We start from the raw sequence: 17,674 nt of genomic DNA on the forward strand, positions 1-17,674 counted from the left end.
AGCTCTGCAGTTATAGGCGTGTTACGTTCTGCACAGACAAGCTCCGCCCTTGATCTGTTCGTTCTGGGCTATGATTGGTCAGAGCTGGTTATCCGCAATCAGTGATTGGACAGTTGAGAAGTCAATCATGTAGTTGTAGAAACAACAGCAAACAGAGAAAATAAATTAGCATGCGACAAAAACGCCCACTTTAGTTTTCCTGAAAGAGGCGTTTCTTAAATGACAGCACTGACATAACGAACAAGATCAGCTGGATACATAACTTGAGCCTAAGCGTTGGGTCTTGTTGCAAATCTCCGTTTCAACGTAGAACTGACCGAGAGCTTTTCTAGTGGTCGATATGTCCGATGCTGTAAGAAATGTGGCGATATTTGGCTGCACGGGAATGACGGGGTTAGCGACCTTACCTATCGCAGTGGCCTCAGGTAAACTCTTACACAATGTCTTAGGGGAATGAGATGTTTTTTAACGTGTTCTTACTGCAACTTCATGCACTGTTTCGCTTTGATAGACGAGAATTGAATGTTTTAAATTCATTGAAATCGGTTTTGTATTTGCACATTCGTTCATTGACAACACACATATTCCTATATTGTTTATCAAACTAACGTTACTTAAATATTCGGAATGAAATCGCATGTAAATATGACTTACAGATAACATTGGCACTATTTAGTTGACTGTAAACAATGTTGTAACGTTACTTTGAAAGTCATTGGCTTCAATATGATTTTTGACTGCTTGTAGCTTAGTCTAATAATACTAAAGTAACTTACAGTATATATATATATATATATATATATATATATATATATATATATATATATATAATAGACGATGCTAATATGATTTGCCTGTTTAGAATGAGCAAATACTTTTCTGAAATAAGGTTATATTATTAAGGAGAAAAACCGAATGTGAATCAAGTTTAATGTGTAAATTACCTCAATTAAAAAAAATAATTAATCCAGATTTAACATAGTCTTAATCAATTTCTCAATAATACTAAAGAATCTTACAGTATAAACTGGCGTGTTTTGAACTATAGTGAAGTGTTTCATGGTTCTCAAACTGTGGTACGTGTACCACTAGTGGTACGGAGGAATCAAAAATGTCATACTGTATGTACATACATATATTTAAAAATGATTATGTATGATGAAATGTAGCCTATATTTCCAGGTGTTGATACTTTACATTTAAGTACAGGAGTTTTTTTTAAACTTTAAGAACAGTAACCTGTCATTATTAACTTTTAAAAGCACATTTTAATTTTAATGTTGACATTTTTTTTTTACGTATAAGCACAGTACAGGGTTAATGTTCAAACAATTTGTAATGTTTAAAGTGGCTGACAATAATACTCTCGATAATAAATATTAATTGCCTCATTTTTAAACTGTACAGAACTGTAGCTGTTACACTGGGCCCACTATGCTACAGTATTTCAATACTGCTTATTATGGTGGAACTTGGAGAAAATCTTTAAGGAACCACTGCTGTATAGTATCTACAAGCCTTTGGTAATGAATGTTGCATACAGTACTACTGTAGTATATTGAGATAAAGTTTTATATTCACACATTCAGACTTTTTCTTAATAACATAATTTCACAAAAATATTCTTGTCTGAGGTAAACTCTTACACAATATCTTTATGGACTGAGTTTTTTTTTTTTTTCTTAAACTGTTAATGCAATGTGACGAGAATCAAATCTTTCAAGTTTATTGAAGTTTTATTTGCACATTTGTTTATTGACAACATGTGACACGGTCCCTATATTGTTTATCAATCTACTTTTAATATTCAGTCTGAAATCGCATATAAATATGACTTTAAAAGAACGTTTGCACTATTTATTTGACTTTTAATGATCTTGTACTTTGATAGTTATAAGGTGCTAACATGATTTTCCTATTTAGAGTTTGCAAAGAATACTTTTAATTAGGCTATATTATTAAGGAGAAAGACCGAATGTGAATCAACCTTACCTCAATTTCAAAATCAATCAGTCTTAATCAGCAGCTTAATAATACTAAAGTAACTTGCAGTATATACTAGCGTGTTTTGAACCACGCTATAGTGAAGTGCAGGGGCAGGTTTAGTTTGCCCTTAGCAAGGCCCAACAGTCCTAAAATGCACCCTTTCTACTTTTATTTCATATACATTTATTTAGCTGTTGTTTTATATCACTCAAACTTATTTTCTAAGTTTAATCTTAATGCAGTCTCTACATTTTAAATGATTAATTTTCTTAAAATGAAATTATAACGTTGAATTTAATCAATTTGACTTCTGGACTGCTTTATGAGTGGGGTTGGTGGACAAATTTGTGCATTTTATTTTATTATTACATAACATTACATTATTATAATAATATTATGTTTAATTTTATATTAAATAATGTTTAATTACGTTATGTAATTTCATTTGTTTGACTCTCACCGTACAAAATATGATAAAAAAACAATGTTATATAGGTATAATTTATACCATTAGATATTTATTAGTGGTCATAAGCGGCCACTTGCCTTGCTTATTGGTTAAATTCACCCTTGGTGAAATGTATCATACTGTATTTATAACTCTTTGTTGATGAATGTAGCATACTACTGTAGTGTTAAACTATATTAAACTAATAAACTATAATAAATATCATTGTATACCTTAGTTTTACTACAGTAAACCTTGGTGTATAATGTTTTAAACTCTTTAAATGTGTTAATGTGCTTACCACAGCATCTATAGAATTAACTCAACAGCTTAATTCAAGTAGTATCATGGTTCAAAACATATATAATTCCTATAAATTACTGTAGTATTTGTTTCATATGGGAGCAGATGCTAAATTTGCACTTTCTTGTTTGTGATTTATGTTTAAAATATGTTGTTCCTGTCTTGTGCGGATCACAAGACGTTTGAGAAACATCTTAGTCATGTTGTGACGATAATCTGCTGAGTCATTAGAGCGTGCTTTCTGAAGATAAGCATACACATTCTTGCCTGTTCTTAATCTATAACCTGCAGAGCTCTTGTTTGGTTTGCAGTTGAATGATTGTCTATTTGTTTTTGTTAAGTAACTGTAACTGTATTGCCTATATGAAAATGAAATGTGAACGTATAAGAAGCTAACACGAATATGCTACCTGTTTTTAACTTTGTGTTTTTCTGCCCCAGGTTACAATGTGACGGTGCTGGTGAGAGACCCTGCAAGGCTTCCTCCAGATCATAAGGCCTCCAGAGTGGTTGTGGGAGACGTTCTGAACAAAAACGATGTAAAGAAGACCCTGGAGGGTCAGGATGCAGTCATCATCATTCTAGGGACAAGGAATGATCTCAGTGAGTTCACTTTTAGAGGCTATATGATGCTACTTTAATAGGTCAGTATCGCCAACCTGATTTCACCAAGTAGAACATGATGATGATGATGATAATGAAGATTATTATTAATAATAATAATAATAATACTAAATAGGACATGTTCCTGGATTAGCATCTATGTTGATCCTGTAACAGCATTCCAATCAGCCAATCAGAATAAAGGGATACGTTTAGAGTTAATGTTAAGTTTAGGCTTATGGTTAGGTTTATGCACTTCTTCATGAGTGTTATCCAACTATTATTCCCCTCTTATGTTGGTAATAATTCACAGTCATGTTTGGGTTTAGGGGTAGGTCATGGGTATGGATTACATTTTCCAACAAAAATGATGTTCCAGGATCAACATAGATGTTAATGCAGGATCTCATTCGCATCATAATTGTGCTTTCAGTAATTAGTAAGGATGCACCCATGTATCAGCCAATATATTTTTTGAGCTATTGGCATAGTAATATGTGTAATTTGAAAAAAATCCAATCTCTTTCTCAGAACAAAATCATTAAATACTTGCAAAAAACTAAATATAATCTGTACAAAATGTCAGATGTGTGTGTGGTAAGGCAACGGTGTGCCTCATGCTCAAGTGCTGGCACAAAACCTTTGGTTAGCTTGGCTTAAAATGTCATGAACAACAAAAGACACCAACTGCTTTTTAGTTAGTATTTTTCTGGAGCAGCACAATTTATAATTAACATAAAGCAACAGCACTGACTTCATTTGTTAAGTTAATTTACTGTAGATAGATAGATAGATAGATAGATAGATAGATAGATAGATAGATAGATAGATAGATAGATAGACAGACAGACAGACAGACAGACAGACAGACAGACAGATAGACATACTGGAGAACAGATAGATATTGGTCTCAGTATTGCAATTGGCCAATAGTTTTTTGTTAAAACTGGTATCAGTATTGGTCAAAAAAATCCTATCATTGATTTATTTTCCTTCAGCTTAGTCCCTTATTTATCAGGGTGACCACAGCGGAATGAACCGCCAAAAATCCTATCTCTACAATCCTATTCATTCATTCATTTCCCTTTGGCTTAGTTTCTATTTTCGAGGTCGGCACAGCTGAATGAACCACCAACCATATGTATTTTGCAGCAGATGCCCTTCTAGCTGCGACCCAGTATTGGGAAACACCCATACACTCTCACATTCACACACACACACACACACACACTATGGACACTTTAGTTTATTCCATTCACCTGTGCTGCATGTATTAAGACTGTGGGGGAAACCGGAGCACCCAAAGGAAATGCACGCCAACACAGGGAGAACATGCCAACTCCACACAGAAATGCCTATTGACCCAGCCGGGACTCAAACCAGCATATTCTTTTAAACGGTACATTATTGCCACATCTCTCATTTCAGTCTACATGAAAGGCTCCTCCTTCTCAAAAGATCTGAGTCCTCTGATTGGCCAGTAGACCAGGCGGATTATGATTGGACAAACTTGTGTTATTAATGCAGTGGTGTGAGTTTAAAGGGACAATTCATTCATTTTACTTCAGCTTAGTCTCTTTATTCTTCAGGGGTCGCCACAACGGAATGAACCGTCAACTTATCCTGCATATGTTTTACAAAGCGATGCCCTTCCAGCTGCAACCCAATACTAGGAAACAACCATACACACTCATTCACACAATTAGGTTCATACAATTCATCTATAGCACATGTGTTTGGACTGTGGGGGAATTCGGAGCACCCGGAGGAAACCCACACCAACACGAGGAGAACATGCAAACTCCACACAGAAATGCCAACTGACCAAGCCGGGACTCGAACCAGCGACCTTCTTGCTGTGAGGCGACTGTGCTAACCACCGAGCCACCATGTCGAAGGGATAATTTATCCAGACATTTGAATTTCTCACCATTCACTCTGCACTCAAGTGCTTCTAAACGTTTATGAATTTCTTTCTTCTGTTGAACACAAAACAAGATGAAAATAAAAATAAAAGTAATTATGAAAAATTTTGGAGATAGACATCCATATAGTAACAAAAATTACTATGGAATTTAATATCTTCTAAAGGATATCTTCCTTTGTGTTCAACAGGAGAAAGACACTAAAACACAAGTGCAGGATAAAGGAATCGGGATGCAGCAGAATACAGCTGTTTATAAAGCACACGGTGCCATCTGCTGTTCAAAGCCAAGCTCAGAATCAGTTTAACCCTTTGATGCACTACATAGATCTTAAAGTGACCTTCTAAGCTTATTTTTTCTGTATCTATTTTATAGGTTGTGCATCAAAGGGTTAAGAGAGAATAGTGATGGGTTTTGATCCTCTCAGAATCAGTGCATTGATTTATTGTATCATTTTGCACCACAGCTCTACTTGAGTTAGTGATCCTAATAATGTCATCCAAAGGTTGTTTCTTTATCAGTGCACATAATTGATTTGTCTTCTGATTTTTTTTTTTTGCTTGCTGGTCCCACAACGATGATGTCTGAGGGAACGCGGAACATCGTGGAGGTCATGAAAGCTCGTGGAATCCGCAAAGTTGTTGGATGCATGTCAGGTGTGTGTATTTACAGTCATGCACTATTTCCGTTTCAATAGAAAGCATGTGCATATAGATTCAGCTGAAGTCAGAATTATTAGTTCCCCTGTTATTTTTTCCCCCGATTTCAGTTTAACAGAAATACATTTTTTTAACACATTTTTAAACCTAATAATTTTAATAACCTGTTTCTAACAACTGATTTATTTTATCTTTGCCATGAGAGTACATAATATTTTACCTGATATTTTTCAAAATGATGGTTTGTTCTGTAGACAATCAAAAAAAAATTGCTTAAATAATATTGGCCTTAAAATGATATAAAAAAATTAAAAACTGCTTTTATTCTAGCCGAAATACAACCTTCTCCAGAAGAAAAAATATTATAGGAATTACTGTGAAAAATTCCTTGCTCTGTTAAACATCATTTGGGAAATATCTGGAAATGAAAACAAAACTCATCATCAAACGTCACCTGTATGTAAAGAACTTGCTACGTCTGTCTCTTACATTTCACAGCATTCCTCTTGTGGGATCGATCCAAAGTTCCTCCTCGCTTGGTGCCGGTCACTGAAGATCATGACCGAATGTACACCGTCCTGAAGGAGTCCGGATTGGACTATATAGCAGCCATGCCTCCACATATTGCTGGTAATGACCATGAAATAGCTACATTCCTACAATATGGAGTTTATTTGTTAATGTTTACTCTAATTTGGTTATTTTTGGTAACACTTTATTTTAAGTATCTATTCTCACTATTAACTAGTGGCTTATTACTAGGGCCAGATGAAATCTGCAGACGTTTATTTGCTATTTCTGCTGAGAATTTTGCTAAAAGTCTGCGGATTTCTGCGTAATTATTTTGGGAGTATCATAACTAAAACCTTAATATATGAAATGAAAAATAATATATTTTTTTAACTTTTATTTACTGTTTAAAATGCAAATCCAATTAGATTCAGTTTATCTGGTAAATAAATAAATTTTGTCATATAATATATCTAGTAAAAGAGAGAAAATAATACTGTACAAACTGCATTGTACATAAATCAGATGAACATTTTCACATTAGTCAATAATATTACTGAAATTAATTAAAAAACTGAATAAATATAGATTTACACACATTTACTCAAGTAAATAAACAGAATTAATGATGAGGTAAAAATCTGCTGAAATCTGCGGAAAATGTGCAGAATTCTGCACGCGCAGATTCCGGGTGGGCATACTCATTACCTGCCCATTATTAAAAGCTGTATATTAGTACAGTATATATTCTGCATAATCTTATTCTTAATCCTGAATTACCTTGCTATTCACTAAGATATATTAACTATAAATAAACAGCTAATTAAGAGTTTATTGAGCTAAAGAATCACAGTGGGGGAAATAAGTATTGAACACGTCACCGTTTTTCTCAGAATACATATTTCTAAAGGTGCTGTTGAGTTGAAATTTTTACAAGATGTTGGTAGAACCACAGAAATTCATATATGCAAAGAAAACAAATCTGATTAGTTTACAAACTAAGTTATGCGCAATAAAATGAAATGATGATGATAGGGAGGTGTAGAAAGGCAGAGAAAGCCCAGACAGCAGCTGAAATCTCTCAGTAGTTCTTCATCCACCCTCTGCCCTTCCTCAGTGTAAATGAATACGAGTTGCTTTAGTACAACATCTACATTAGCAGGAGGATGAAGATCCACCAGGGTGGACATTTCAGCAAGACAATGATCCAAAACACAGCCAAGGAAACTCTCAGATGCTTTCAGAGAAAGAAAATCAAGCTGTAGAATGGCCCAGCCAATCACCTGACTCGAATCCAATAGAGAATACAAAATGAAGAGCAGATTTGACAGACGAGACCCACAGAACCATCAAGATTTTACACTCTGTTGAAGAAACTCTGTGAGAAACTCACACCTGAGCCATGCATGTGACTTCATTCTCCATATGAGAGGCATCTTTAAGCTTTTATTTAATGTATTAAATACATTTCAGTAGTTCAGCACTTTCTCCTTGTGTCATTTCAGTGTTATTACACACAACTCATTTCTCGGATTTTTTTCTTTTGTTTTATCTTTATGTTTGTATTGTTTGAGTTTTTACCAAAATCTGCTTAATTTCATGTCAACAGCTCCTTTAGAAATATTATTCCCAGTAAAAGCATGACGTGTTCAATACTAATTTTCCCCGCTGTATACCTTAAATAAAGTGAAAAATGGATATTTCTTGCAACCACAAGCTTGAATTATGTTCATCAATAAGCAAGAAAAGGTCATTGCTGTTGTCTTTTCAGGTGACAAGCCTTTGACGGAGAAATACATTGTGACTGAGAACATGCTAAAAGGAAGGGTGATCTCCAAATATGATCTGGGCCATTTCTTTGTCAAGTGCCTGTCCACTTCTGAATGGGATGGAAAGACAGTTGGCATTTGTGGAGAGTATAGTTAAGTTACTCAGGGTTTTCTTGAAATATGTTGTCAATAAAGGTGCCCTTTTTTCTGCACTGCTCAAAATGACTGCATACAATACAAATGCGAAAATAACAGGTTGGTACTGATGGTATAGCAGAGATACAATATTCCCAGTCAGTCATTATTATTTCTAAAAGTAAACAATGAAATGAAACTATTGAATAACAGAGAAACTGATTGCACCTTTTAGTTTATAATTTCATAAATGCATATGCTAATTAGTGATAAATGTGCCTATTCGATCAATGTTAAGAACTTAATTTAAATGTTACTTTGTACTTGCAGAAAAGATGTTAGATCAAATGGATTTTGCCTTAAAAACAATCAATGAAAATCTGACATTTGCCTGATTTTAACCCTCTGTTTTTTAAATAAATATGTTAGTTTACAGAATTCCTCTTTTTTGTTGTTGTTTATGTTTGTTAGAATGTTGTATACAATGTATTTAAAGAGACAGTTCACCCAAAAATGAAACTGTTCACTGTTTTTTCATGTTGGTAAATGCAATAATTAACATTAACTAATGAACCTATTTGTAAAGTGTGACCCACTCGTTCAAAATCTATTTGAGTTTCTTCTCATTTCATTTCCTTTTCATCTGCTTTTCCGGGGCCGGGTTGCTGGGGCAGCAGTCTTAGGAGAGAACTCTAGACACTTCTTCCGCAGGGATTCCAAGTGTTCCAAGGCCAGCCGAGAGACAGAAGCTGCGTCCCAAATCGTACACTTATGCACTATTCTACGCCATTTTGTAGTATAAATAGTGTAAGTACTGCGTTCACACTGAAAACTCTAAAAATAATAAGTGAGGTGTGTAATGATGGACACTTCACATACTCAACGACCGCAGGTTTGCTCGCATAGCGGAAGGGGCGGAGTTATCGGACGGTTATGTTGGATAACTATTTATTTTGGATTGTGAAAGCAAAATTCTTCTACGAGAGTGATTATAGCGCCTCCCGATGGTGAATGCGGTTACACTCACGGCAGGTATTATTTGATAGTTTGAGCATTTAATTTACCGATTTGGCAACTGTCAAACATCATTAGGGAAACGGTTTGAATTTCCGCTTAGTAAAATAACATTAGTGTGCCATTTGGGACGACACTACATACATATACTTTCCTGTTGAGTGTTTAAGTGCATAAGTGCATAGTGTATAGTGTGCCATTTGAGATGCAGCTATAGTCCCTCTAGCGCAGGGGTGCCCAAACTTGATCCAGGAGGGCCGGTGTCCTGCAGATTTTATCTCCTACTTGCCTCAACACACCTGCAAGGATGTTTCTAGAAAACCTAGTAAGAGCTTGATTAGCTAGCCCAGGTGTGTTTGCTTGGGGTTGGAATTTAACTTAGCAGGAAACCGGCCCTCCAGAACTGAGTCTGGACACCCCTGCTCTAGCGTGTCCTGGGTCTTCCCTGAGGCTTCTTCCTGGTGGGACAGGCCTGGAACACATCCCTAGGCAGGCATTCAAAACAGATGCCCGAGCCCCTCCAGCTCTCTTCTCTCAATGTGGTGGAGCAGCGGCTTTACTCCGAGCTCCTCCTAGGTGACAGAGCTCCTCACCCCATCTATAAAAGTGCGCTCTGCCACCTTGCGAAGGAAACTCATTTCAGCTGCTTGTATCCGAGATCTTGTCCTGTGAGAGTAGGAACGCTGTATTGTCATAACACTGTATGGCAATGTTTCAGATGACTCCTCTAGAGCCTACAGCTAATCAATCTGTCAGATTCTGGAGTGCATTACAGCTCTAAAGAACATTATAAAGGATCTTAAACAAAACACATACAGTTATAGGTATGGTATATGATTATATAATTTCACTCACCTGGGAGATGGGCTCCATGTGAATGGTTTGTGAGCACAATAAAGTGCACAGCATGCCATATCTGATAATTGTAAGAAATAATTCTAAAAAGCCCATATCAAACACACCTGCCTGTAATTATCATGTCGTGTTCAGGTCCTAATTAATTGGTTCAGGTGTGTTTGATATGGGTAGCAGCTAAAATCTGCAGGAAGGTGGCATAAAACAGCACAAAAATACGATATATTTGATGAGTTCAGCAGCTAATCAGCTGGAATCAGCTAAGGTGAAGTGGCAGCGACCAGCGAGACCCAGCTGTCACTCAAGTTTCCTTAATTATGCAGACTTAATATAACTTAATATAAATGAAACGGATGAGTTTTAAAAATTCACTCCCTCACACAGTTGTCATGAAGGGTAATATAAGCTATATGAACCAAAATCGTTCTTTGTATCAGGCTATAAACATCTTTTTTTCTGCTGTAAAGTTGGCCATTTTAACACTGGGCTGAATAGAAATTTGCTCTATTATGGAGCCAGGACTAGCGGAATTTCGATGACTTGCAGCTTATACTTCCGTATTTGCTTCACGACGGAGAGCGGGAGGTTGTTGCTGGATGATGATGTCATTTTTGGATGAGCTGTCCCTTTAAAGCGTTCGAAAGCAGCACAACTACAATACCCAGCATTCCTGTTCGCGCGTGACGTCAGAACCGATTGAATCGCTGGCGGGACGAAAATTTTCTGCAAACGATTCCAGTCGACCGACACTTCAGCAGCGTTTTATGATTATGACAAAATAAGTTTATACGAGTTGCACCTTTTGTGGAGTTAGTGCCCGTGATTTGCAGGTGAGTAAGCAATGTCTTCGTTACAGGAAGATTGGATCATTTTGTCAAGATGCTAAGCTACAGTGCTGCCTTCTGCTTAAGCATAACGTTACCTTCTAAAAACTTGATTTTTTTGTCAATTTGTTGTGTGACTTTTGCAGCTGATCGCTCGTCTGGAAGACAGATATGCTGAAAATGCCTAAACTTAATTGTGATCACTAACATAAATGTGATACTCTGTTTTAAAATGATTATCGAGTTACATACAAGCCAAATATAACTTCACAAACGTTATTAATCGTAAACTAAATGATGTCCTACACATTTAGAGTTCGCAAAACAATGTCAAATTCTGTCTTTTCTATCAAAAGTTACTGTCTTACAGTAGGTAATTTAAATATCAAATATTATGTAACATAACCTCTTCACCTTCTGACTAAAAGATGACAAAACCTCGCCTCAACAATGCTCATATATACTTTATTTTGTAATTATATATGAATGTAACGCTAAACATTGTACACTTTTAAAACTGGATGAGTATTTTGTGTCTGTAAACCTATGTCCATATCTTTAGTATTTTTTGTGTATTTGTTGCGTTTATATACATATATTACAGATGTTATGTTTTATGATAGTTATGTTTGATGTGATTTCATGAATTAGATGTACGGTTAAATCAAAACCTAAATGATAATGACTGAAATAGTTCACGGTTGTGCAATCAATAAGGAAATGTCTTCATGACCATCTTCATTATGGAAAATGTACAAATTTCTATCGTAATTATAAATTAACAGAAGTAAAATAGTAAATGGACCCTTTTTTGTCTTTTGTTATTTAACTGAATTGTCAATGTAAATTAGAATAGTTTATTAATTAGATTAATTAAAGTTGGTTTTATATTTGCATATTCAGACTTTCTCCTTAATAATCTTATTTCAGAAAAGTATTCTTTGATAATTCACTAGCAGCCAATGACTATCAAAGCACAACATTGCTCAGAGTCAATTAAAGTGTCATGAAACCATAAAACACATTATTTGAGATGATGACAGATCTAATATATATATATATATGTATGTGTGTGTGTGTGTATATGTATATATTTGAAGAAGTCAGATGCAAAAACTTCTTAAGTGCCGTCTGAAATTTCCATCGAAAATTAAAAAAAAAAATTCAGCCTCCTTTGTTTATTTTATTTATTTTTATTTATTTATTTATTTATTTATCATCGTTATACAATGACTTGCATAATTACCCTAACTTGCCTAGTTAACCCAGTTAAGCCGTTAAATGTCACTTTAAGCTGAATACTAGTATCTTGAAAAATATCTAGCCAAATATTATTTACTTTCATCATGGCAAAGATAAAAGAAATTATTAGAAAGTTATTAGAAATTAGTTATTATTGTTTAGAAAAACAATTTCTGTTGAACAGAAATTGGGTTACACACACACACACACACACACACACACACATATATATATATATATATATATATATATATATATATATATATATATATATATATATATATATATATATTTTTTTTTTTTTTTTTTTGCATTGTTTAAAGCAAATTTGTGGTAATGTTTTTTTTTTGGAAGTCATGTGATTTTAGACTAAATATTCAAATTAGCACATAGTAAACAAATTTTCATGTGAATATAAAACCTTCTTTACCTTAGTTTCGAACAGTGGGTTTAAAACAGCTTCTTCTTTAAATAATTCTACTTTAAAAATCTCTATTATGCTAATTATTTCTGTTTATTTCCATTAATGACACATTTGCTGACGCATCAATTTCTTGCCTATGCTGAACTTGTACAGTTGAAGTTAGAATTACTAGCCCTCCTGAATTATTAGCCTCCCTGGTGTGTGTGTGTGTGTGTGTGTATATATATATATATATATATATATATATATATATATATATATATATATATATATATATATATATATATATATATATATATATATATAAAACCCAATTTCTGTTTAACAGAAATTGTTTTTCTAAACAATAATAACTAATGTCTAATAACTTTCTAATAATTTATTTTATTGTTGCCATGATGACAGTAAATAATATTTGGCTTGATATTTTTCAAGATACTAGTATTCAGCTTAAAGTGACATTTTAACTGGGTTAACTAGGCAAGTTAGGGTAATTATGCAAGTCATTGTATAACGATAATTTGTTCTGGAGACAATAGAAAACAAATATTGCTTAAGAGGGCTAATAATATTGCCCTTCTAGCCAAAATAAAACAAATAACTTTCATCGGAAGAAAAATTATTATCAGAAATACTATGAAAATTTTTTTGAGCTGAAACAAGAACTTTTGCTTTATTTCTTTTAACATTTTCTGCTTGTATTGATGTAAACTCTGTTGTGTTGCAGAGTGGAAATGGTGGCCAGAGGTCAGAAACGAAAGCTCTGCAGAGACGACGAGGGAGCAGGTTCAGCTTGGGAAAGTCAGCTGCAGTCTGTGCTGGACATTTCCATGGACAAATACCAGCGGGACCAGGCTCTGGTGGAGCCCAGCTTATTACGGTCAGTTCTGATCAACAACACCCTGCGGCAGGTTCAGTCTGAGGTCCGTGCACAGGTAGACTCACTCTCCCCTCTAAACCAATCACAGCCCAAGCCTCAAGATTTTCCTCAAATACTCTCTCCGGTTGACCGTAACGCATCTCTGTTCTCGCTGAATGCTGAAAACGTGGAGGAAGATATCACGGGCTGGACATCAGAGGAGGATTTCTCATTATCTTCTGCCATCTCTGCCATTCTCAAAGATCTAGACGCCATCATCGATGGACCGTCTCAACGTTCTCCACTCGGATCCATAGAGAATCTACCAGGGTGTTCAAGTTTGAGGGCTGAAAAATCATACTTCAGAACAGAGGCCACGTGTCCAGGTCAAGACGTGTCTTTGGATAAACTACTTATGGACATCGATTCATCCGTTTTTGAGCCTGAAGTGAATCTCCTGCAAGGCTTTTCTGATGATTTAGTGAAGTATCTACCATCCTTGTCCAAATCCCCATCAGCTTCTCCATCTGTGGTTTCTCCAGGTCAGGCCACATGGGAAATCCAGGAGATCGAGCATGTTATGGACTTCCTGATGCGGACGTATCCGTGAAGATGATTTTAATGATTGGTTGAGTTATTTAAATGGTTTTTACGGATGTCTTGGACATCTAGACATGTAAATGAAGATGGCTTGGCTAAAGCAATGCTAAATTTGGACTGCCAGTGAACATCTAATAGACATCCAAGAAAGGACCAAAACTAGACTAGTCATCAAATACACATTAAGCCTGATTTATACTTCTGCGTCAGGTGACCGGCGTGACCCACGGCGCATGCAACGTGCGTGGCTGGGCATTTATACTTCTGCGCGCTGTCTCTGTTGGTCTGCATTAACACTTCCGAAACGCTAGTTGGCAGTGAGGTGTAAATGTTCCTCTGTGTCAAGTTTCTTCGCTACTTTTTTGCATTTCCTGAACACTTCCGAGATGTACAAGTGGCTCAAACTCGCTCATTTTGAGGCAGGAACCGGCGGACGTGCAATAACTTTAACTATAAGGTAAACACAAAACAAAACTTTCCATCCGGAGCTCCTTCACGGGACTCCACACTTGTAAACAATCACTCGCGCGGCGTCGCGCCATTCGCGCGGCTCTCGTCCCGTCCAGACTCGTCAGCGCTACTAAGCCGACCAATCACAGAGCTTACGCTACGCGTCGTTGCGACGTGTAGTTACATTTTTTGAGAGGTGCACGTCAGCGATGGCCACGGCGAAGGGCTATGCGTCAGCGCCGTAGCATACACCGGCGTTAGACGCAGAAGTATAAATCAGCCTTTAGACAGACAACTCATATGTAGTCGTTCATTTTTTGTATTTGATGATTAGTCTAGATTTGGGCTTTTCTTCGATGTCTATTAGATGTTCACTGACAGCCTTATGTTTTACCAAAGCTGTCTATTAGACATTTATAAAAGCTTGCTGGGTGACCAGTTGCTCCTCAACAATTCCTTCTGCTTTTAAAAGAAGCCCTTTTGTTTTTAAAAACAGTCTAATAGACGTCTAAATATAGACAGCTTCATTAAAGCAAGGCTAAATTTGAGCTGCCAGTGAACATCTAATAGACATCCAAGAAAAGACCAAATCAAGACTAGTCATCAAATACAAAAAAATAAAAGACTACATATGTGAAGTCCGTCTAATCTGTCTATTTGATGACTAGTCTAGTTTTGGTCTATAATTAGATGTCTATTAGATGTTCACAGACGGTTTAAATTTAGCCTTGTTTTAGGCAAGCCCTTTACATTTAGACATCTATTAAACATCTATTAGATGTATTTTGAAAACAAAAGGGCTTCTTTAAAAAGCACAAGGGCTTGTTGAGGAGTAACTGGTCACCTAGCAAGCAATTTTGTTTAAAAAAAAAAAAAAGTTTAATAGACGTCTAAACATAGACGGCTTTGGTAAAACATAAAGCTGTCAGTGAACATCTAATAGACATCCAAGAAAGGACCAAATCTAGACTAGTCATCAAATACAAAAAAATAAACGACTACATATGTGAAGTCTGTCTAATCTGTATTTGATGACTAGTCTAGTTTTGGTCTGTTCTTAGATGTCTATTAGATGTTCACAGACAGCTCAAATTTATCCTTGCTTTAGCCAAGCCATCTTCATCTAGTTGTCTATTAGACATTTATTAGACTTTTAAAAGCTCAAGGGCTTGTTGAGGAGTAATTGGTCACCCAGCAAGCATCTTTTGTATTTAAAAGAAGTCTAATAGACGTCTAAACAGAAGGTTTCGTTAAAACGAGGTTAAATTTGAGCTGTCAGTGAACATCTAATAGACATCCAAGAAAAGCCCAAATCTTGACTAGTCTACTACATATGTGAAGTCTGTCTAATCTGTCTATTTGATGACTGGTCTAGTTTTGGTCTATAATTAGATGTCTATTAGATGTTCACAGACTACTTTGTTTTAGGCTAGTCCTTTACATTTAGACATCTATTAAACATCTATTAGATGTCTTTTGAAAACAAAAGGGCTTCTTTAAAAAGCACAAGGGCTTGTTGAGGAGTAACTGGTCACCCAGCAAGCATTTTTTGTTTAAAAAAAAAAAAAAGTCTAATAGACGTCTAAACATAGACGGCTTTGGTAAAACATAAGGCTGTCAGTGAACATCTAATAGACATCGAAAAAAAGTCCAAATCTAGACTAATCATCAAATACAAAAAAATAATGACTACATATGTGAAGTCTGTCTAATCTGTCTTTGATGACTGGTCTAGTTTTGGTCTATAATAAGATGTCTATTAGATGTTCACAGACAGCTCAAATTTAGCCTCGTTTTAGCCAAACCATCTACGTTTAGACGTCTATTAGACATCTATTAGACTTTTAAAAGCACAAGGGCTTGTTGAGGAGTAACTGGTCACCCAGCAAGCATTTTTTGTTTTTAAAATAAGTCTAATAGACGTCTAAACATTAATTTAAAGATGAATTCCACACAAAGTTCAGCAGGAAGCGTCCCGTACACAAGTGTTGTGAAGCGAGTCCTTTAAAAAAGTGCCGTTTTACTATATTATTCTCTAAGATATGCACTTTCCATTCGTTCAGAGTCTTACATTTTATAATGCATACTTGAGTCTTTCATTCGCAGGTTGCCTTTAAGAGTATCCCGTCTGGATTAGGTTATTAACATATGAGATATGTGTGTTTATTTTTAACTGTAAAGGTATTATAATGTCCGGTTAATGTATAACATGAATATACTGGTGCTGTTTCAGATGTGTCGATGCCTATGCAACATATTTACTATTGTCAGTATGAAATTATAATGATGTGTTGTGATCTGTTGTATGTTTGTGTACTCAAATAAAGAGGTACTTGGTGACATCAAGTGGCTAAATGAGGGAGTGCTACTGTGTTTTTAGTTGATAAAAAGGGAAAAAAAAAAAAGGTTTTCTTTGGTAAAATGGTCTAGAAAATGGTCATATTAAGTGTTGTTTGCTGTTATAAATGACAAAAGTGGAAATAAATAGCAACTTTTTTTTATCTAGTGGAAAATCTAATACTGGCGAGGCAGTGGCGCAGTAGGTAGTGCTGTCGCCTCACAGCAAGAAGGTCGCTGGTTCGAACCTCGGCTCAGTTGGCGTTTCTGTGTGGAGTTTGCATGTTCTCCCTGCCTTCGCGTGGGTTTCCTCCGGGTGCTCCGGTTTCCCCCACAGTCCAAAGACATGCGGTACAGGTGAATTGGGTAGGCTAAATTGTCCGTAGTGTATGAGTGTGTGTGTGGATGTTTCCCAGAGATGGGTTGCGGCTGGAAGGGCATCCGCTGCGTAAAAACTTCCTGGATAAGTTGGGGGTTCATTCCGCTGTGGCGACCCCGGATTAATAAAAGGACTAAGCCGACAAGAAAGTGAATGAATGAATGAAATCTGATACTGGGGTGACGGTGGCTCAGTGGTTAGCACTGTCGCCTCATAGCAAGAAGGCTGCTGGTGTGGAGTTTGCATGTTCTCCCCATGTTGGTGTGGGTTTCCTCCGGGTGCTTCGGTTTCCTAAAAAACCCAAACATGTGCTAAAAGGTAAACTGAATAAACTCAATTAGCCACAGTGTGT

General features: G+C 36.0%; 2 protein-coding genes across 6 annotated transcripts; both read left to right on the forward strand.

Annotated features, from left to right (window-relative positions):
* The first annotated feature begins 203 nt into the window (after window positions 1-203).
* On the forward strand, window positions 204-8,776 carry blvrb (biliverdin reductase B). Its single transcript, NM_001002686.2, has 5 exons — window positions 204-425; window positions 3,179-3,340; window positions 5,832-5,921; window positions 6,423-6,554; window positions 8,206-8,776. The coding sequence occupies exons 1-5, from the start codon at window positions 341-343 to the stop codon at window positions 8,358-8,360; spliced, it is 624 nt and encodes a 207-aa protein (NP_001002686.2). The 5' UTR covers window positions 204-340; the 3' UTR covers window positions 8,361-8,776.
* A 150-nt stretch (window positions 8,777-8,926) lies between these two features.
* Window positions 8,927-16,961, forward strand: sertad3 (SERTA domain containing 3). 5 transcript variants are annotated; one of them, XM_073929077.1, is made up of 4 exons: window positions 8,927-9,145; window positions 13,425-14,342; window positions 14,898-15,718; window positions 16,096-16,961. In XM_073929077.1, the coding sequence occupies exon 2, from the start codon at window positions 13,432-13,434 to the stop codon at window positions 14,164-14,166; it is 735 nt and encodes a 244-aa protein (XP_073785178.1). In that variant the 5' UTR covers window positions 8,927-9,145; window positions 13,425-13,431; the 3' UTR covers window positions 14,167-14,342; window positions 14,898-15,718; window positions 16,096-16,961. The 5 variants fall into 5 exon arrangements, with proteins under 5 accessions (XP_073785178.1, XP_021323320.1, NP_001014343.2 ...); XM_073929076.1 differs by lacking the exon at window positions 8,927-9,145 and adding an exon at window positions 10,890-11,037; XM_021467645.3 differs by having other exon boundaries at window positions 14,898-16,961.
* Window positions 16,962-17,674: the final 713 nt, after the last annotated feature.

This window comes from Danio rerio, chromosome 18 (assembly GCF_049306965.1).
Source record: "Danio rerio strain Tuebingen ecotype United States chromosome 18, GRCz12tu, whole genome shotgun sequence".
Lineage (NCBI taxonomy): Eukaryota > Metazoa > Chordata > Actinopteri > Cypriniformes > Danionidae > Danio > Danio rerio.

Coding starts and splice junctions, on each gene's coding strand:
- blvrb (NM_001002686.2), top strand. CDS start 341: ATGTCCGATGCTGTAAGAAATGTGGCGATATTTGGCTGCACGGGAATG. Junction 3,341..5,831: donor AGGGACAAGGAATGATCTCA/GTGAGTTCACTT, acceptor TTTTGCTTGCTG/GTCCCACAACGATGATGTCT. Junction 5,922..6,422: donor AGTTGTTGGATGCATGTCAG/GTGTGTGTATTT, acceptor TACATTTCACAG/CATTCCTCTTGTGGGATCGA.
- sertad3 (XM_021467645.3), top strand. CDS start 13,432: ATGGTGGCCAGAGGTCAGAAACGAAAGCTCTGCAGAGACGACGAGGGA.